Here is a 20,739-nt window from a genome sequence, read left to right as displayed (position 1 = left end):
GTTGTCACGTTGTTCTGGACACACATGGTAGAGACTGACCCCCGGGTAGTGCGAGCAATTGAGTGTATTATTATTCGGGAGAAAGAGACTGCGGAAAACTTCTGCCCGCATCGTGCATACATAATACATCATATCTCCCCCCAACTTGGCCCCCAATTCAATCCAAGATCAATGATATCAATGCTACATACCTAGGTAGCTGCACCAACCCACCTATCTCTTAATGTCACCCTCGTATTCTTTTGAGTCAAGGATGAGCTGAGACGCGGACGGACATTGTGCCTGTGGCACTTCACACCATGGACAGCAGCTCACATAACGAGGGCGCCCCTCGACGGCCCTCAAGGAGGAGCTCGAGTGCTGGGAGAATGCACAGAAGAGACTCGAATCTGAGCACTGCAAGCATAGTCAGTGATGTGGAGATGTCGACCACTGATGTGTTTTCTGGGCCCATATGTAAGTCCTTCGCCCAGTAGACGTCGCGTCGTGGATGCACTCTGACTTGGTTGTCTAGCAGAATCAGTGCCCTCGTCCGTGACGGGATTCGCATACAGGCTGCCCCGGAGGCGAGCAGGGTCGATCAGCTCGTTCACATACTTTACAGAGCAAGACCAAGAATCGCCGAATGTCTTCTCCGACGAAGAGGCTGTTGAAAGCGACGAAGAGCAGGGCCACACAGCTGGAGGGGACCGAGACTTGGAGGCTGGTCTGGAGCCTACCTCCTCGCATCGCAAGAGTTCAAGCAGATATCGAACGTCGTCCGACCAACCGCTCCTCTATCGACACGATTCGGCGAGAAGTGACACCCAGAAACACGAGGATGGCGGCAATTTTAGTCAAAAGCTATACATTGAGAATGAGGATCTGACCATGGCCTTAGCTGGTTTCACGACATCGACTGTTGGCTACTTGGCATATCTGGCCATCTGTGTCTTTACAGCGGGTATCGGCTATCTCGTCTTTCGCTGGGTGCCTCGGTGGCGCATATCTCTCGTTGGATATTCGGCACCCCTCAGAAAGTGCTCGTGGGTTGTCGTAGAGGTGAGCTATGGCCGAGAGCGCAAACGGTCGAAGAAGAAGGCTAAGAAATTTCAGAATCAATGGGGGGAATTTACGGTTCATTATGTGGTTTCCGAGGATTATGGTCATCCCATGTCGACCGTTTTTACCCGCTCCGGCAAGGAGAAGCTCAATGGATATCGATACGACAACGACGCCGAGTTACGGCACCTACGGTATCTTGACTATAGATACATGAGGCTCTTGTATTATCCGGTTGAAGATAAATTTGTCTTGAACAACGACTGGTGGGATCCGCAGTGGGTGTCAGTGAAAGCCCTGCGGGAGGGTCTTGACACGGAAGAAAGAGACCCGAGAGATCAAGTCTTTGGCAAGAATATGATCGAGATCCAGCAGAAGACTATTCCGGAGTTACTCCTCGATGAGGTTTGGCGGTGCCAGATCCTATCATCCTTCAACTGCTGACTGTGGGCAAGGCGTTTCACCCCTTCTACATCTTCCAGGTCGCCAGCCTCATCCTCTGGTCAATGGACGAGTACTACTACTATGCGGCGGCAATATTCATCATCTCCGTCTTCTCCATCACCACTACCGTTGTAGAGACTCGTTCGGTGCGCGCTGTTGTGTTTCCCGTTCGGGTCAAACGAGATGCTGACGAGCACACAGACAATGCGACGGCTGAGGGAAATCTCGCGCTTCGAGTGCGATGTCCGTGTTCTCCGCAACGGCTTTTGTAAGCTCTTCCGTCATTGAAACCGAGTCTCTACTGAGTTGGGTGTAGGGCGTTCCGCGCTGTCAAGTGATCTTGTCCCTGGAGACGTGTATGAGGTGTCTGATCCTTCTCTCTCACAACTTCCCTGTGACAGTCTGCTCCTGGCCGGCGATTGTATCATTAACGAAAGCATGCTCACCGGTAAGCTTCAACGACCATTGCCAATCTCCAAGCTGACTGTGCAGGGGAATCTATTCCTGTTTCCAAAATTCCCATTACTGACGAGGCTCTGCCGTACATTGACCTTGGTGCACCGTCAATCCATCCGAGTGTCGCACGTCACTTCCTTTTCTGCGGCACGAAAATCATTCGTGCAAGGCGACCGCAAGATACCGAGGACGACGAAGCTGTTGCTCTTGCTATGGTGGTCCGTACTGGATTTAACACTACCAAGGGTGCTCTTGTAAGATCCATGCTCTTCCCTAAGCCATCAGGCTTCAAGTTCTACCGTGATTCCTTCCGGTATATTTCGGTGATGGGCATCATCGCGGGAGTCGGATTTATTGCTTCGTTCATCAATTTCGTCAAGCTGGGTCTCGCCTGGCATCTGATCATTGTCAGAGCTTTGGATCTCATCACGATCGTAGTCCCGCCCGCTCTACCGGCCACTTTAACTATCGGAACGAACTTCGCCCTGGCTCGACTGAGAAAACAACAGATTTTCTGCATCAGCCCGCAAAGAGTCAATGTTGCCGGGAAACTGGACGTTGTCTGTTTCGACAAGACGGGAACCTTGACCGAAGACGGCCTTGACGTTCTGGGTGTACGACTTGTACAACATCCAGAAATACGCTTTGGGGACATTCTGGAGGGGCCGCGCGAGCTTCTTCCTCCAGCTTCCTACGACCGCGATCCCACGGTCGACTATCGAGTCAATAAAAACATGCTGTACTCGATGGCGACTTGTCATTCCCTTCGGCTGGTCGACGATGAGTTGATTGGCGACCCTCTTGACCTCAAGATGTTCCAGTTTACCGAGTGGTCTTTTGAAGAAGGTTCCCGTAGCACGAGCCACTTTGTCGAACCTGGAACCCATCAAACCGCACCAAGCGTGGCACGTCCCCCACATGGTTTCGAGTATGACTTGGAAGATTCTCAGGGTAATGAGAATCCGGTGCGCGTCGAACTGGGCATCCTGCGCTCGTTCGAATTCGCCTCACATTTGAGACGAGCCAGTGTCATTGTGCGGCAGCATTCTGATCCAGGTGTCAATATCTACGTCAAAGGCGCGCCGGAAGTCATGAAGGACATTTGCACTGCATCAAGCATTCCCGACGACTTTGACGACTTGCTGAATTATTACACTCACAAAGGTTTCCGAGTCATTGCTTGCGCTTCGAAATACATTTCGAGACTAAGCTGGGACGACGTACAGAACATGGACCGATCTGAAGCTGAGTCACGACTTTCGCTAATTGGCTTCATCATTTTCGAAAACAAACTCAAGGAAATCACGACTGAGATCATCGAAGAACTCAACGAAGCCAAAATCCGCAATGTCATGTGTACCGGAGACAACATCCTGACTGCCATCAGCGTGGCGAGAGAGTGTGGCATCATTGATCGCAATGCACATTGCTTTGTGCCTCACTTCATTGAGGGCGACAAGATGGATGGCAAAGCACGTATCTGCTGGGAAAGCGTCGACAATCAAATCTATCAACTTGACGAAGAGAGTTTACTGCCTCAGCCATTACCAGCCGAGGACGACAATGCAGCTCCCTATGATGCAATCGCCATCGGCGAGTATACCCTGGCAGTCACTGGGGATGCTTTTCGCTGGATCATTGATTTTGGATCCACAGAGGTTTTGCAACGGATGCTCGTCAAAGGCGCCGTCTTCGCCCGAATGTCCCCAGATGAGAAGCATGAACTCGTTGAAAAGCTCCAGAGCATTGACTACTGCTGTGGCTTTTGTGGTGATGGTGCAAATGACTGCGGTGCGCTCAAGGCCGCAGACGTTGGTGTCTCTCTTTCAGAAGCTGAGGCATCTGTCGCTGCGCCGTTCACCAGCCATATATTTGATATTTCATGCGTACCCGCCCTGATCAAGGAGGGCCGTGCTGCTTTGGTCACCAGCTTTTGCTGCTTCAAGTACATGAGCTTGTACTCAGCCATTCAGTTCACTTCTGTCAGCTTCCTCTATGCGTCGGCATCGAATCTGGGAGATTTCCAGTTCCTGTTCATCGACCTCGCGTTGATCTTGCCACTGGCAATCTTCATGGGCTGGACTGGTGCGTATCCGGTTCTGAGCAAGAAGCGTCCTACCGCCAGCCTCGTATCACGAAAGGTCTTGACCCCGCTGTTGGGTCAGATCGTGCTTTCGGTCCTTGTTCAACTGGTCGCGTTCGAGACGGTCCAACAACAACCTTGGTACATACCACCACGGCTTGATAAGGAAAAGTCCAACGTGGACAACTCTCAAAACACCGCCTTGTTTTTGGTGTCCTGCTTCCAGTATACACTGTCCAGTGTTGTTCTCAGCGTTGGGCCACCATTCCGCCAATCCTTGGCAACGAATGTGCCTTTCTGCGTCACGATCGTGACAGCACTGCTGATTTCACTGTACATGCTTCTCGATCCGGCCAAGTGGTTGGCGAATTTCATGGACCTGACGGAGATGACTGCGGACTATGAGGTTTTTCTGCTGGGGTTGGCTGTGGCTGGCTTTGCCATTGCCTATCTTGCAGAGCGGTATTTCTTTCCTCTGCTGGCAAAATTCATTGGGCGGCTTAAAGCGAGGCTGAGACCCGAACACCCGAAGAAGAGAAAACAGTACAAGCTCATTGCGGAAGATATCCAGATAAGTACGTAAAGGCACTGTGTGTATGTATGTATGAATGTCTATATTCTATATAGGGACCGTGTGGCGAAAAGAAGTAGAGAGCAATCAAAAGAAAGGGAAAACACTCCCTTGGATCAATCATTCGGTTCTATTGTCTTTCGGTACGGTAATCGTATCTACACATGAAACACTTATTTCGAGCTCCTACTCGAGCACCTCTTTATGCCGCGACACACAGATGTACTAATACAGTAAGTAGGTCAGGGCAACCCACTCAAGAATCTATCAGGGACACGGAGAGCAACAGTGGTAAGAGTGAGCATTCCCGCTCCCTGACACGTACAAGCAAGACATCGATAGCAAGCTTGAAAGGTAAGATTGTTCCATGCTGGCGACTTGTGTACCTACATTGCTACATAGCTATCGAGACTTGAGGACGGGTGGCAGGAATAACACTTTTGGAATGCATCTGAGCACCTGGGCTTCGTAGAGGGTGAGAGATATGAAGGAATTGGGAAGTCCAAGCGCCCATAAAGTATGATACGCAACCTTGGACCGGGGATCTGGTGCAAATGGGAACATTTAGCGACAAGAGGTGCCGGGGATTTCATCTACGAGGCATTTTTCTCGTGAACAGGGCGTCGAGAACGGGGTTTGGGAGATCAGACGTTCCATGAGCGTGATTGATGCAAGGACTGTCGTTTTCATTGAACCTTCCAACCTCTGACATAGCGTAATTGACGGATGTGTCTTGTGGCTAGAAGCGAGCTCCGACAATGCGAAAAACGGTATGTGCTGCGATGCTCCCCCTAGAACCACTTCATAGACCGTCCTTGATCCTGGTCCCCATATAGTAACGCCGGTCCATGTTCAGCAGCCGTATATACAATGGGGTGGCTGTTTTCTTCGCGGTGTTCTTGGGCTTCGGTGTTCGTCTGGACAGTGAATGACCTTTCGACTTTCATGGCTCGTCGTCTGTTTCTGTCACGGTCTGCTTCAATGACATTTCCTCCGCTCCTCTGATCTCATATTTGATCGTCCTCTTGATCCGATCGCCCAATTCAGATCTAATGGTCCCAAGGGTGCTTCAATCCGAGCAAGGCAGGTCCGTCTTGCTTCGCTCGGTAGAACAGCTGCACACATCCCATCGTCAGCTCGGGCCACTTGCAGAGCTCGGCGGGTGTTTGGTTGGCAAACTCACGAAGAACCACATCGCAGCTCCTAATCCTGTTGCGCAGAATCGGTAGAACGGTCGTGCGGGATTGATTTGGCGGACGGGGTGATTGCCCTGCCAGACGGGTTTGGCCATCGTGGACACGGCTGCCGGAGCTGCAGGAGAACCCGAGAGTGTGCCTAGCGAGGAGACCAGATGCAGCTGACTTCTTCCACTGGGATGGTTCGTGGAGGAAGCTGTTCAGGGCGGACGATGAAGAGTGCAATTGAGATGCGGTACCTTTACAAGTGAGTGGGAGATGTCGCTAGCGTTGCTCCAGGAGCGTCTGTGGTTCACCGTTGCGATTGACGACGTGACACGTCATTTGAAATTTCTGACGGTTTGGCAAGAGGCTCGGCTACTTGATATTACACAGCAAGAGACGGTGGAGATGCCCTTATTCTTCTGGATGCAGTGCATCTGCGGCATTCTAGGACAGCATTCTCGTATGGATCCCTCTCGAAAGCCGACGAGGTGGGTTAACAAAATCTTCGAGCGCCGGCAACGACAGAAATGGATCTATGCTTTGCTGTACCGAGTACGAATGCGAGCGCTTTGGGTCGTCAACGGATGTCCAAGCACGACACCGCATCCACTAATCTGACAAGGAGGTATCATTCCGCCATGGCGGTTTGTAGGGCTTCGAAAACGAGGTTACGAACCCCTTCTTCGGACGTTACGCAGCCTCGTCGGCTATCTGAGGGGTGCTCAAGGCATTCCATAAACGGTGCTTGCTTACTTGACGCGACTCACGCATTACTTCAGCTGACAAGGGTGGATATTGGATCCAGGTGGAAGCGAGGGCCATATGCGCGTGGTCGGTGTGCCTTCGGTCGCAACCCGTGGTATGGGACTCGTATGTGTAATAAACGGGGCGCCAGGGGATGAGGGGAGGAGTTGTAGACACGCAATGTCTGATTAGCAGGGGGAAGCGGCAGGCAGCCGAGGCGGACGAGCTCTCGCACACCCTCCCTATACAGGTAATGATGCTGGAGGGAGGTATTTTGGGACGTGTCGGTAATACTTAAGAGAAAATGAACGCATCGCGTCAAGAGCCAAACAGGGGAGCCACCAGCGTCACCAGAGCCCATCAGATCAGGAGTAATCATTGTCATCATAATCATCAAGTGCCAACAAACGGTCCAGGCCATAACGAAAATGATCCGAAATAGAGTTGCTTGATGTCACACACACAAGTCACCAAAGTGCCCAGAGGGAAAATGACTCGGATCGATGCACATTGCATGGCCTTAGGGTAGGTATGAAATAATATTATTAGTGGATGTCGAAATAGCTCCAGCTTCTCGGCCGATGTATGCACCCGTGAGCCGTAACTCGGGACCATTTTACGTCCTTCATCCTCCGAGTCGCCGACTGGGCAAAGTCGACGGGGTTTCCGATGAAACGAGGTGGAGAGGGAACGATAGGGACAGGCAAGGAGCCATCGAAGCCTGTAGCCGAGTTAGTTCTGGGGGTGGCAAAGGCTCTTTTAGGATGTGCTCTGGGCGGTGGACGGTGCTTCGACAGTGCTCAGACAGACTGTGCATACTTGCATACAGTAGGATGCCGTGCACAAGGGACGACGAACGAGTGGAATGAGGAGGTTTCAGGAGGAGGTGATTGGAGGTGGTGGAGGTGGTGGTGATGATGCAGGTCGCAGGTTACTTACTTACTACTGGCCCGCAGGTGCCGCAGGTGGCAGGATGATATCAGCGGTTCCCCTTCCCAGCGCAATCAGATTTGTCCCTTTGTGGCTTTATGCGATCACCATTTCCCGTCCCCTGGCACTCACTGCTGGGGCATCTTGGACATTCGTTCCGGCCAGCCCGTCCGGTCGCTAAGATAATTTTATCATGGGCAACAAAATGGTCCTTTGAACAAATGAAACGCCGCTCCTCTTGACATCTGTCGGCACGCCTAATATCACACGTCTTTTGTCTTGTCCTGCGGTCTAGAAGCTGTCTAACTGCATCTCCATCCATTTTTCCTATTGCAATGAATTATTGATATTCAACAACCTTGGTCCCGATTCCAAGTATCTATCCTCCTAGAAGTCCCTGTCCTTTGTACCCTGTCCTCGAATCTCCACGTCCCGCGTCCACAGACCGAACACCCTGTCGCCGAATTGTACTATTTCCTTGGTTACCCGACCCCGAGATGAGCAACCTCTACAGAACCCTGACCGGCCAATCGCAAAAGTCGCACCATTCAGACCATTCTGTTGGCACAAATGCCCATCCGACCTTGACGAGAACCACCACTGCAGACCCTCTAACCGGCACCCTCAATCATTTAAACCCGATCCAGGAACAAAGGCTCCACGAGTTCAAGCAGCGCCTGCAAGAGGGGGGATGGTGGTCGCCCGATGGTGTTAATGGCAAGCCCACTCACGATGACGGGACTTTACTGTACGAGATCACATCTGGATTCATGTGCAATTGATGTGTTGCCCCCCTTGCTGACTTGACATGGTATTGCTGACTTGACATGGTTACAGCCGATACTTGCGCGCCCGGAAGTTCGATGTCCAAGGGGCAATTGGACAGTTCACCGAGACGGAGGCCTGGCTCAAAGAGCAGCGGGTAGAAGAGCTGTACGATAATTTTGATATTGAGGCCTATGAGAAGGCGCGGCTTATGGTAAACCAAGACCCAACGCACAGTGAGATAAGTGGCAGACATCTGACATGTGGTTTCAAATCGCAGTATCCCCAATGGACTGGCCATCGGGACAGACGAGGCATTCCTATCTACGTCTACGTGATCAAGGGACTGGACAGCAAGAACGTGCAAAGATACCAGAAAGACTCGCAGGCCTACAAAGACAGCCTACCGAACCACAAGAATCTCGCGACGCCCGCCAAACTCCTCCCTCTATTCGCCCTATATCAGAACCTACTCAACTTCGTGCTGCCCCTCGTGTCCACGCTCGAGAGACCGAATCCTGAAGTCCCCGTGACTAACTCGACGAATATTGTGGATATTTCGGGCGTAGGATTGACGCAGTTCTGGAATTTAAAGGCGCACATGCAGGACGCCTCTGTTTTAGCAACGGCGCATTACCCGGAGACCTTGGACAGAATATTTGTGAGTGAGAACCCCCGTGAGTTCTTCAGGCAAGAGGAGCTGATCGTGATCAGATAATCGGCGCTCCTGCGTTCTTTCCGACTGTCTGGGGTTGGATCAAACGCTGGTTTGACCCTGTAACCGTCTCCAAGATCTTCATTCTCAGCAAAAATGACGTGAAACCCACCTTGGCCAAGTTTATGGAGCCAAAGGACTTTCCTAAACGTTACGGCGGTGATCTCAACTGGGATTGGGGTGACCTGCCACATCTGGACGATGAGACCCGTACCGCTCTGGAAAGAGACGGGAATAAAGGCTGGGTCAGGGGACCCTGCCTTTGGCTCGACGGGCAGAGAGTGCCCGTCGGATCGGAAAAGGGCAAACTCAGGCGGCCAAATCTCGACATCGAGAAGATGAAACCAGTTGTGTACGCGGCCGATTACACAGAAAATCCCGTCCACCCGGACAAAAAGGTATCTTCGGGTGCAAAGACGCCGATCCCCAACGGAACAGCGTCGCCGCATCATCAAGCTGAAGAGGCTGCAGAGGCCGCTGCGAGAGGAGCTACGGCCGCGAATCTGATTGCAACCCAGACAACGTCAGACCATGAAGCACAGCTATCACAGACAACAGCACCACAATCACAACCCGAACCCATATCAGAACCGCATCCTCATCCGCCGTCACAACCCGAACCCGGTCCTCTTCCCGCCCACTCCCTCGCCATGACGTCCGCTATCGAAGAAAAACTAGCGCAAGAATCAATTTCAACCATTCCGCCCACCGCCAACGGTCACATGAATGGCCACACCACGGCCCCCGGAGAAGGAAACCCGGAAATGCTTGTGGCAAGCGACACGAGTAAAGGGCTGGCGATCGAGGCCGAGAAATTGAAGATTTCAGACGCGGGAAAAAGAGACGGAGAGAGCGAGAGGCCGGTCATGGAGAGGTTCGTGACCGCGACGGAAGTGTAATACACTCCCAGCACCAGCTCGAGTCGTCGTGGGACGGTGAAGAATGATGGCAAGCTTTGGGCTATTTTCTTAGCCCATAGGTGTGCTTTCTTCAATCCAACCATTGGCAGCTCTCCAAGAGTCGAAGAGGCAAAGGAGCATCTCCGATGCTCCATACGCGGAAGGGTTTCACACAATTTGCCTTGGGAGACTTCGTGGGAGCCCTGATCTGCATTTTTTGAGGAGCGGCCTGGATGCTCTTCTTCTGCCCAGTGTCATTGCGTTTCTGGATGTTCTGAGGAGCCACGATTGCTTGTTCCGCGGTTTGGGATTTTTCAATATGGCCGTACGGAAAAAAAATACCCCCTACTACAGAGAAGAATATATAATGACAAACGTCGGACGGATCACGGTTTGTGTGGATCGTGGGCTGTTATAACATCTGAGCTTGTAAGTGTTGCTGCTATCTATGTATGGATCTTTTACTGCGTACAAGAAGATAGCCGAAAAGCCACTTTTGTGTTAAATCTGGAAGACACACAAGGCCATGCCATGTCACCAAGTTAAGCTTGTTCGTTTCCCCTGCTTCGGTCCGGGTGCCGAATCTGATGTCTTCAACATGTCCTCCTGCGGGTTCACCTCAAGAGAGAAGAGTCCGATTTTCGGTTCCCATCGGACATATGGTGACATGGATGCTCGCGGTCTTCGTGTCGTTATCGTGTCATTCATGCGGCGATACCAATGACCCCGCAAGCAGGTCGAGGACCCGCGTTGCCCGTCTTCTTGCTCTCTTCATTCCCGCCTTTGCCGAGGTCATCGGTGCCCGCGTGGACGACGATAGTTCGCTGTCAACTATTGTTAGCTCCAGGTCAAAGCTTCCCCCCATGGTGTACACATGAGAACAGGAGCTGAGATTGGTATTTCGGGTATACGTACGCCCAGAACGCTGTGCTCGCCAATCAGCTTGACGAAGCTGTCGCTGACGCTGCCCTTGGCGTTGCCCTGAGCGTCGGTCTTGATGTTACCCAAGTCACCGACGTGTCGGTCCGAATCAGTTGGGGCGCCGTGGGATTTGCCGTGTGGGTTGTCTGGGAGCACATTCAACATCAGTATATCAACCTTTTGTTTCCGCTCTTCCTCTTAGAACCCCGGACGTACAGTGAGGACCAGCGCTGGTGCAGCCGTTGGTGTTGTCACCGAATTGGTGCACGTGCATGCCACGCTCAGCATTGGGGTCGTGGCCCTGGATGTCCCAGGTGATGGTGGTGGGAGACGACTCGGAAGTCTGCTCGAAGGTCACCTGGCCGGTGATCTTGGAGTCTCCGCGGATGACAGCAACTAAGAAGAGGAGGTGTCAGTGAGGATTGCTTCACACGAGATAGGGCGCAGAGAGGACGATGAGCTGGGCCGACTGCAAGTCACTGGGGAGATGGATGGATGCGTGCTTAAGCCGGACTGGTTGAGGACGGCTGACAGAAGGGGGAAACCTATGATCGGGACAATCCGTGCAACCCCAGATCCGGGGGATTGGAGAGTGACTGACCTGCTTTGACCATTTTGGCGGCGTGGATTGCGATTGTACAGAGAGTAGATGGATGGATTGTTACAGAAGGTACCAAAGGTGAAGCAAAGAAAGATGACGACCTGTTATGAGAAGATGGAAGCCGGAAGAGTTTTCACGAAATAAAGGGAGGAACCTGGGAGGTAATCAGAGCCCGGTGGAGTTAAGGAAGAACCAACAACTGTACGATGAAGCAATTGAACCTGGGAATGAGGGGCTGGCAATGATGCATATCGCCATCCCGGTGAGGGGCATCGGTGCCAAGACCGCCAAGCTTGCGCAATGCAGCACTGTGCTTCCCTCTTTCGGCCGACTCGGACAAAACTTCCCCCTTTCCGTCATGGAGAGCCAATCACATAAGGGCCCAGTCTCCACGCCATGTATACCAGGATGGGATGCATACCTAGACACTATGAACCTAGTGACATGTGGCACATGGCCCCAGGATGTATGTGGGTGGCATGACACTTGCAGATCCCATCCAAGATAATACATCATTGCTGCCCACACCATCAATATAACCACAGGGACAGTTATCTGTGCCCTTCCCACGTAACTGGAGGTGGTCTCGCGTCACTTATATCACAAGAATCGACATCAGTCACCTATTGAAGAGGCCAGGTGCCTTCATCAGCTTGACTCGTTTGGATGTTGACGCGCCCTTGCTCATCTCTATATCAATGGTCACGGTATCTTGCCACCTCTTGCGGCCCAAAAAGTCCTCGTCTTCGTCAGCTTCATTTTCGGCAGCAGAGTTCCAGGACACTCGCGGCGAATTATTCCACCATGGCATCCGATGACCAAGCAAATCTCCCGAAATTCCTCCAGGCCATGGAGTCCATCTATGGGCCTTTCCCAAAATCGACCGACCAGAATCTCTCCAAATGGGTACCCCCGCCGGCCGCCGAGGGCCATCGAGGCCGTTATCTCTGGACAGACGGGTTCGCCGTCGTCAACTTCCTGACCTTGTACCAGCTGACCCACGAGGACCGTTACCTCACCTTCGCCCAGAACCTCATCACCACCGTGCACAACATCCTGGGGTATACACGCAACGGCAAATCTCGCCTGCCCGGTGCCACGGACCAGCATCCCCTCAAAGGCGGGTTGCGGATTGGGAAGCACGACGAATCCGGCTCCGACGGCGACGGCCAGTATTTCCACTACCTCACGGTGTGGATGTTCGCCCTCAACCGCATGAGCCTGGTGAGCGGGAACCGGTGGTACAACGACCAAGCCATCTCCATGGCCCAGGCCGTCCTCCCGCACTTCATGTCCAACGCCGAGTCGCACCGGCCGCGGATGTTCTGGAAACTCAGCGTGGATCTCGCGCAGCCCCTCGTCCTGTCGGAGGGCAACCTCGATCCCGTCGACGGCTATGTCACCTACAAGCTCCTCCAATCCTCGAATCCCGACGACCCGGAGATCCTGAGCGAAGAAGTCTCGCTGTTCAAGAAGATCGTCGACAAGAAGCTCCGGGACTACACGTCCACCGACACGTTGGACCTGGGCATGACCCTGTGGACGGCCCATTGGCTGACGCCCGAGGAGGAGTGGGCGAACAATCTAACGAGCCGCGCGATCGGCTGCGTCAAACAGCTGCTGGAGAACGACTACTTTGACCAGCCGGTCGCTCAACGCCTCGCATTCCGCGAATTCGGAACCGCGCTTGGTATTAAAGCCGCGCTCTCCGGCGGAACCGACGAGGATGGTCTGCGCCGCGAGGACGAACTGGTCGACGCCGAGATCCGCTCACTGCCTGGCTTGATCTGTCGGACCTGGGAAGAAGCAGGGCTGGTCCCCGTGCCGACCAAGAAGATGCAAGGGCGCATGGCCGAGCTGATGCCCATCACGGCGGTCATGTACGCAACTGCCCTAATTCCTGGGCTGATGTGTAAACCATCATGAACTTGAGGTTGGTGGATGGCGCCGATGGGATCTAGAGAGAGACTGGATGTCCAGGGTCGGGTGACCCCTAATATTATACATTGTCCACACATCCGACTAGCAACCATGGTCAAAACAATAAAGACTAGAAGCGGCTGAAGCGGCCGAAGTACTGAGACAGCCCCAAGACGCCGTGAAACCAACCACCCACCCCTTGCAGCCTCTTTGCCAATTCCAAACAACATCAACAAAAGAAAAAGCTCAGCATCCGGAGTCTATCACAATTGCATCGCCTTCACCACTCCATACCCGCCGAGGACAGAGATGGCAACGGGCATGCAAACCTTGCTCATCCAAAGCTTCAGGCCCAGAGCGATTCTCCAGCCGACAACTTTCTCCATCTTGACCCGGTCGTTGGTTCTCGGCACACCGGCCTCAGGCTCCTTCTTACTCAGGAACTCGCATAGCGGAGCCCAGCCCATGGCGGGTTCCCAGAGAAGGACTTCCCTGCCTTTCTCCTGACACAGTTTCACCACCCAGGCATTGTGCTTGTCGTACACCTCTTTACTCCAGAAGTTCTCGGCGCCAAACTTCTCCTTGCAGAACCTCTGCCATTCGACCTCGCACTGATAGTGCCAGTAGTCCGGGACGCTCCAGAAGCAAGCAACCCGGTACTGCCAGCTCATAAATGGGGCAATGGTGGACATCATGCTGGCTTCCCAGTCGTCAGCACCGCCCTTGCGGATGTTGAGCACCACTTTGGCGTCCGGATACATCTCAATCAGGTCTTCGATGAACAGATGACCAGGGAAATCTGCTGTTGCGGCACACCCGGCGAAAAGTTTGTAGAGAATGGCCCGACGCTTTGGTGTGTCTTTTTCACTGAGGGCGTCATAGAGAAGGCGCATGTTCGCGGGGGAAGAAAGGCAGCGATTCATGTGCATGGTCGGTCCGACGTCGAGGAGGGTTTTGTTTTCGAGCATTTCCTTGAGGGTGGTGGTTGCGCAACGCGGGAGGCCGGCACCAATGACCTGCATGGGTCCGTTGAAGGTAGTAGGGATCTGAGGTTTGGGTGCTGGGGGCGCCATGTTGCTTGAGGTTCTTGGTGGAAAGCCGCGGGGGAGGAGGGATAAGACACTTTAGTGATGGGGATGGGATGAATGACGACGTCGATGAAGTTCACGCTTCTTCTGCTGTGCAGCTCGTGAATGCCCTGGAGTTTCTCGAGGATAAACGAAGTATTTATATCCAACAACGCAGATTTGAGCTCATCTTCCTTTCAGCCTCATGGAATGAAGGGATCACACTTGTCGTTCCTTCCCTTGATCCCCCTTGCAGCGCCGTTTTCAATAACAGTCGCTGAAGGACATATTGACACGCCCGAAAGGCCTCCTCATTGGCCAGACTCGTTGTACACCCCCTTTCAACAAGGAGAAGAGGGGACTTCTAGTCCCAGAAGGAAGAAATGGCTGCCTGATGCAGGTTCTTTCATCCTCTCGGGACGCCACCGTTGTCTTCTTGTTCGATTCCAGACGCTTGTGGTGCTCAGTCAGTTCTCAGTGCTCCGCAATCCTTGTGGCGGTCAGTCAATGGTGCACACCAATATATCGCCCACAAAGGACGTGCCGTGGGCCCGTTAGGACGGCAACCAACGACTTGACCTCATCCAGCCGCCGGATCGTTGCAAATAGAAACGCGGACAGAGAAGACTCGGGAGTTCTAAACGCAATGGTGGGAGATCAATCCGTATCCCCCGTAGTATGAAGCCCCCAGCCCTGCTGTGTACTGCGTCTCGATGAGACAAAGCGAGATTGATGATGGCTGGACCCTTGGAAACTCGAACCCATCCGGAACCCCCCGTATTCTGGTGGATATAAGTTCCTGGTGGGTTAGTCATTATTTTCAGCTCCCCAAACACGTTTCCCAGTAGCTGCTCTCGGTGGCCGGTAGTCGGAGGGCCCACGAGCCCTGTACCGAGTACAGTGTGATGCCGTCCCCTGAGCGGGCGTCGCAAGATGAGGGCACAAAGAGCTGAGAGTGTCTACGAGGAAAGGTAGACAGGTGCGGAAGAGGCTGAAACATTTGACGAACTTGACGGGGCAACTCTCTCAACGGATGCGACTATTGGTTCATCGCATGGCGCTCGGTATGTCTATCCCGATCGAGATGCGAAGACGTACGAGGTACTCTGTCAATATCAGTGTATTCGTAACTATACATTAGAGTTGTCTTCCTTGTTCGCATTGCTCCGTTCCATGACATTGGATCAAGCTTTCTACAATGCTTCTCCCCAGCCCTAGCATAAATCCAATGTCGGTTGCGACCTGGACGTGAGCATGGTAGAGACTTTCGGTTCGGCCTTGGAGCTAGGGCAGGGGACAAGGGGATGGATGATCCCAATCTCCTATGCATAGAGGCGCCACTCAGCAAGCAGATGGTTGGGAACGGGTTCGACGGGTTCATTCACCCTAAAGACCCTGCAAGGCCAACCTAATTCGAGCACTGGTCCAGCAGGAGTAGTAGTGGGCACTGGGCAGTAGAACAAGCACTGATAGACGAGTCGTTGAGTCAAGCGAGAGGCGGCAACAAGGGGTGGAAGTCGGAGGTCGGTTCTCGGTCATCAACCGGGCTTGGCATCCATAGGGAGGCGCCAAGCCAGAGCCGGATATGGGATAGACGCCCGCTACGCCATCTGATGAGCCAGCCACCGTCACTCAATGGTAATGAGTGGCCCCCAGATCCGATATAGCTGACATTGTCGACGGCGGTAGGGACAGCCCTTGTGTTAATGAGCTTGTGCCACTTCGTTGCGGAGGTCTGCTCTGTGTCAATCATAGCTCTGATTGAGACCAGGAAGGATGGCAGGATTCAGTTCCTCCTAGCATCCAGCAGTGCGATGGAGGGCTTCAGGTTTCATTGATATTGATGACAAACCTGGTGGTCTGGCTGTGGGGACCGTTTTCTTGATCCGGGACTTTCTGTGACCAGGGCCTCGTCTTGCTATTCCTCAAGAAGAAGGGCTTGACTACCCGGTATGTTCTTTTAGCAATCATGTGTCCATATGGTGCCCATGTCCTCTCCTGGTACTCCAGCGTTGCTGAGCCGCCTGGCAGCCCACCATGGCCTGCTTTGAAACAACCCCATTTGCCCTTGCAAGCCGTGGATACTCGACACCAAATGAATTGTTCTATCATCCCTTGTCCCAATCCGTCCAAATTGCCAAGGCCCATGCGAAGTGGTGGCGTGTGCTCATCGCCCGGGCTCTGTCCAACGCCATTTCAAGCCAAAGACGACCCCCCAGAGTCATTTCAGCTTCAGAAACATACCGAAAGACTTGACCACCACGTTGATCACAAGTGCAGCCGCTGCCAAGACCACATAAATCTGGCCAATTTCCATCCAGTTGTTGAGGGTCATTTCTGTTTCAATGAAGCCATCCTCGGACACTCCGTGCTTAGCATCGGCAGATTCCACGTCCGAGGGAAAGCGACCGGTGTTGTACCATTGCTCCAGCATCTCGTCCTTTTCTCGCCAACGTTCAATCAGCCAGAGCTCAAACTCCTTGGGATCTGAAAGAGGGATCGAAGACATGGCGAACCGACGCCAGTACATGTTGACACACTTTGGTGGTCGACCCTGTAGATAAGTGGACCGAATCGTGAAGAAATCCGGGGGGAAAGCTCCTTTTCTGCGACCGCGTTAGTTTTTTCTGTTTGTGTGACACAAGGGGGAACAGCCATGCACTGACGGTGAGCCTTCATAAGCAATCGTGCAGTCATAGACCCAATTCATGGTACCCTTCAATTCCTGGAGACAGAAGAACAGACCCGTGCTCCGGGGTAGAAGTTGGTGCTTCATGTCAGGTATACCTTGTTTATCAGCCCACTTGGCACTTCCCTTCTTCGTATTCTGTGAGAGATTGGTGCCTTCTGGAAAGATCAACAACCACATGGGGTCCAGTCCGTCCGAGCCAGACATGGGACCACTGTGTCGGGTCTTGAGCTTTTCGAGTCGATGCTTCAGGCGAGGCTTATCCGAAATCCACTTGCGTGCCATGAAGATGAATCCGTAAAACATCATGCCAGGACCCAGGACAGGCACGTACTTCAGTGACTCTTTAAGGATGATGAAGATGTGCCCATGCATCCTACTAGTGTAGGCAAACCACCAGAGATATAACCACTCGGTGTACACTTGATGATTGGCAATATACACCAGCCGCTCTGGGAACACCGTCTCCAGCCTCCCAGCGGATGTTTTGCGGAACTGCCCTCGTAGATCTTTGTCCCAACTCACGCGGACTTTGGTTGGGGAGAACCACCGTGTCATTGCAATCGTCATGATAGCAAACGACTGTTTTGTCAACGCCATGTATGCATAATAGTAGTCTTTGTTCCACCAATACAGCGGTGCTCCAAGAAACTGAGTGACATTGATGCAGACTGCACCACAATTGAACCAGGTCAACAGCAGGAGTGCCCGAATTACTTGGTTCAGGACATTGTATTTGACTTCGCCCGCCGGATGCGGTTTTTCCCTGGCAGGGTTGCTGCCACTGCCTGGACCCAGGTTCGACTCGTCTGCGGGTGAGGACAGAGGAATGCGCTTTCGGAGGCCCTGATCTTCGGTCGCCATGGTTCGCCTGTGGGTAGGAAATGGACAAGTCAAGGCTGTGTTACGGGCTATACCGCAGTGACGGTCATTAAATGGTTCGTCAGCACTAAGCAAATCGAAGGTTGACAACAGACAACAGAAGCGCCATCGACGCCGACAATGAGTAGCGATAGATATAACCAACAACGGCCTTAGGAAACGGGCGGATTCATAGAGGGGAGGGATGGGACTGGTGAACGGTCAAGAAGTCGGAAGGTGGAATTATGAGTTTTGTGAATTTTGTGTCAAAACGACAGTTCATCCAACAGGCAGACATTCCATTGGTGCTGATGCCTTTGTACCTAAATGTGATGGCCGATATGCAAGTCTGGGATAGGCCGCAGTGAAGGTCAGCTCGGTGGGCGTCGGTGGTGTCGGCACCCCAGCATATTACTAAGTGCAGGTGGGATGCCCAAGATCTGGGCGAAGCTTTCAGGGTCACCAGAGAGGACAGACCCCTATCGGGAGACATTGATGCCTATTTCCGGGGGCCTAGCGAGGCCACTAGGCTAATGAGCCCAGCGAGCTCGGGAGCTGCACAGTGACTTAGGTAAGCAGTGGTGTCTTACCACGTGACTGAACAACTATCACGTGCTTGACATAAAGGACCTACGTCAACACCATCGCCGGCCGCTATTATCTCTCCTTTCCAATACTCGGCCTTGTTCATGGTTATAGAATCTCTGTCAGTTTGATTGATTTCAGCGTAATACAATGACTAGAGAGGTCAGAGAGATGCTGTTTATCCTTTTTTTCTGAATGCATATGCTGTTCTTCACTTCCCTTGACCTCAAATCGTGCCAGCCGCGACGATCCATGGCAGCATCAGACCACCTATCATTCTCGTTCAACCCATCATCTGACCACTCAGTGTCGGATACAAATAGACCCCATCATGGCGACAATGTCTCCTGCCAAGAGTTGTCTTGGTACCTCACGTCTCCTGGTCAGAAACCGAAATGCCACCATCTCACATTTCAGCACCCCCAAACGATTGAGGATGGCCTTGAATCCTATGCCGCCGTCAGCAGGCCGCGCCCGCGCCGCATACTCAAGTTTCCCACCGGCCAAAAGTGGCTCTCTTGACGATATCCCATCGAAAAGAACATTTCGTCTGAAAGAGACCCCGGCGAAGGAACTTCTTTGCCTTGAATGGTCTAAACCACCCAGGAATCTTTTGTTGATCAAAAAGGACTGCTCAGATGCAACAACAGACGCTCTTCTGGACTTCGTCAGACATGTTTCAACGACGTATCCTGATGTGAATATCGTGGTCGAGCCCCGAGTCTCTGCTGGGATTGGGGAAGAACTCCTAGGACGGCACTATACTCTGCCAGGAGTTGATCATTCACACCGGCAATATCAAGACAAGGTCGATCTGGTTGTCACCTTCGGCGGTGATGGGACCATCTTGCATGCAGCCTCCCTGTTCGCCACCTCCTCACAGGTGCCGCCTATCCTATCCTTCAGCATGGGTACTCTCGGGTTTTTGAGTGAGTGGAAATTTTCCGAGTACAAGCGGGCCATCCGCGAAGTATATATGTCGGGTGCTGCCTCTGAGCGTCACGCGGTCATTGAAAGTGAAGCTTCGAACGACGTCGACTGCTCAAATGATTACACAGGCTGGTCGTCTGTCCGTGGAAAATCGATGGGGCCTGAAAGAGGCGCAAGGGTTCTGGTCCGACAACGGCTGAAGGTGGGCGTCTTCGACGCCAACGGCAACCGCCTGAGCAGTAATGGTGGCTTCTCCGACGATATGTATGCGATGAATGAGGTCATTATACACCGAGGTCGAGACCCTCATCTGGCCATTGTCAATGTTTACGTCGGCGGCAGATTCCTCACCGAGGCAGTCGCCGACGGCATGATTGTTTCCACACCTACAGGGAGCACGGCATATAGCCTCAGCAGTGGCGGGAACATCGTCCATCCCCTCGTTCCCTCGTTGTTGTTGACACCAATCTGTCCACGGAGTTTGAGTTTTCGCCCTCTGGTTCTACCATCTACCACTCCCATCACTTTGAAATTGAGCGACAAGAACAGGGGTCGAGAGGTCGACGTCAGTATCGACGGCATGAGACGGACGCAGGGTATCGGCGTCGGTACAGAGGTTCGGGTCTCGGCCGAGGACATTACCACCCACGCAGGGGCCTTCACTGGCGGCATCCCATGTATCATGCGAACCATCAGTGCAGGTGCCGATGGGGATGACGGCTGGGTGGGCGGACTGAACGGCCTTTTGAAGTTCAACTATCCCTTTGGCGAGGAGAAGTGAACGCAGCAAACAGCATCACAGGCTTTGCTAACTCTATCCTTGTCAATTAGCGCAGAAATCCAATCACTCACCTCAGTGCTACTATTGCTGCCACTGTCCGGGCTCGCGACACCTGCAATAATGCTGTAGTGAGCATGGAATGGTCATGGACAACATCCTGTTCCCTGCTCCGTGGTCACCCGGTCGCCGAAACTTCGAGGCCCACGGTGAAGCTCGAGCCAGAACAGTCAATGACAGCGAAAGAAAAGCCTAGACCAAATTGCTGTATAAGGGCCTGCAAAAGGCTCGAGCTGCACTGTGCAAGGTCATTTTCGCAAATACGACTGACGAACTTTGGCCAGCGGTTGGAAGCCGACATGAACCCGCCCATTCGAGTTTGCGCCGCACCAGGGTCTCCTCAGCAATAACCGCTGGTACCACTGACTGCGCTACCACTCAGCGTCGTTGTCAATAGTCCCTGGCGACTCAATTTGTCACGGATGACTCGGCCGAGCGATGCTGTCATGCGGATATCGAGGCGCAATATCTCTCCGTTCAGCCCATACAAGAGCACAA

General features: G+C 52.9%; 8 protein-coding genes across 8 annotated transcripts; 4 read left to right on the top strand and 4 right to left on the bottom strand.

Moving 5' to 3' along the window:
• Positions 1–299: 299 nt before the first annotated feature.
• Positions 300–4,607, top strand: AYL99_08809 (hypothetical protein; the record flags this gene model as incomplete). The annotated part of the gene is made up of 6 exons (XM_018840317.1): positions 300–456; positions 515–1,446; positions 1,497–1,631; positions 1,687–1,753; positions 1,802–1,933; positions 1,978–4,607. 6 exons carry the CDS (start codon positions 300–302, stop codon positions 4,605–4,607), a joined length of 4,053 nt encoding a protein of 1,350 aa, XP_018690064.1.
• A 1,037-nt stretch (positions 4,608–5,644) lies between these two features.
• Positions 5,645–5,886, bottom strand: AYL99_08808 (hypothetical protein; the record flags this gene model as incomplete). The annotated part of the gene is made up of 2 exons (XM_018840316.1): positions 5,645–5,710; positions 5,779–5,886. 2 exons carry the CDS (start codon positions 5,884–5,886, stop codon positions 5,645–5,647), a joined length of 174 nt encoding a protein of 57 aa, XP_018690063.1.
• Positions 5,887–7,947: 2,061 nt separating this feature from the next.
• On the top strand, positions 7,948–9,829 carry AYL99_08807 (hypothetical protein; the record flags this gene model as incomplete). The annotated part of the gene is made up of 4 exons (XM_018840315.1): positions 7,948–8,222; positions 8,288–8,429; positions 8,496–8,876; positions 8,930–9,829. 4 exons carry the CDS (start codon positions 7,948–7,950, stop codon positions 9,827–9,829), a joined length of 1,698 nt encoding a protein of 565 aa, XP_018690062.1.
• A 704-nt stretch (positions 9,830–10,533) lies between these two features.
• Positions 10,534–11,364, bottom strand: AYL99_08806 (copper-zinc superoxide dismutase; the record flags this gene model as incomplete). The annotated part of the gene is made up of 4 exons (XM_018840314.1): positions 10,534–10,653; positions 10,745–10,896; positions 10,967–11,146; positions 11,352–11,364. 4 exons carry the CDS (start codon positions 11,362–11,364, stop codon positions 10,534–10,536), a joined length of 465 nt encoding a protein of 154 aa, XP_018690061.1.
• Positions 11,365–12,155: 791 nt separating this feature from the next.
• On the top strand, positions 12,156–13,277 carry AYL99_08805 (hypothetical protein; the record flags this gene model as incomplete). The annotated part of the gene is made up of 1 exon (XM_018840313.1): positions 12,156–13,277. One exon carries the CDS (start codon positions 12,156–12,158, stop codon positions 13,275–13,277), a length of 1,122 nt encoding a protein of 373 aa, XP_018690060.1.
• A 257-nt stretch (positions 13,278–13,534) lies between these two features.
• Positions 13,535–14,344, bottom strand: AYL99_08804 (hypothetical protein; the record flags this gene model as incomplete). The annotated part of the gene is made up of 1 exon (XM_018840312.1): positions 13,535–14,344. One exon carries the CDS (start codon positions 14,342–14,344, stop codon positions 13,535–13,537), a length of 810 nt encoding a protein of 269 aa, XP_018690059.1.
• Positions 14,345–16,559: 2,215 nt separating this feature from the next.
• Positions 16,560–17,891, bottom strand: AYL99_08803 (hypothetical protein; the record flags this gene model as incomplete). Its single annotated transcript, XM_018840311.1, has 2 exons — positions 16,560–16,944; positions 17,005–17,891. 2 exons carry the CDS (start codon positions 17,889–17,891, stop codon positions 16,560–16,562), a joined length of 1,272 nt encoding a protein of 423 aa, XP_018690058.1.
• Positions 17,892–18,804: 913 nt separating this feature from the next.
• AYL99_08802 (hypothetical protein) lies at positions 18,805–20,184 on the top strand (the record flags this gene model as incomplete). The annotated part of the gene is made up of 1 exon (XM_018840310.1): positions 18,805–20,184. One exon carries the CDS (start codon positions 18,805–18,807, stop codon positions 20,182–20,184), a length of 1,380 nt encoding a protein of 459 aa, XP_018690057.1.
• Between the last annotated feature and the right edge of the window lie 555 nt (positions 20,185–20,739).

The sequence above is a fragment of the Fonsecaea erecta genome (genome assembly GCF_001651985.1).
Source record: "Fonsecaea erecta strain CBS 125763 chromosome Unknown Scaff8, whole genome shotgun sequence".
NCBI classification, from domain to species: Eukaryota; Fungi; Ascomycota; class Eurotiomycetes; order Chaetothyriales; family Herpotrichiellaceae; genus Fonsecaea; species Fonsecaea erecta.
This window is presented reverse-complemented; position numbering and strand designations above follow the sequence as displayed.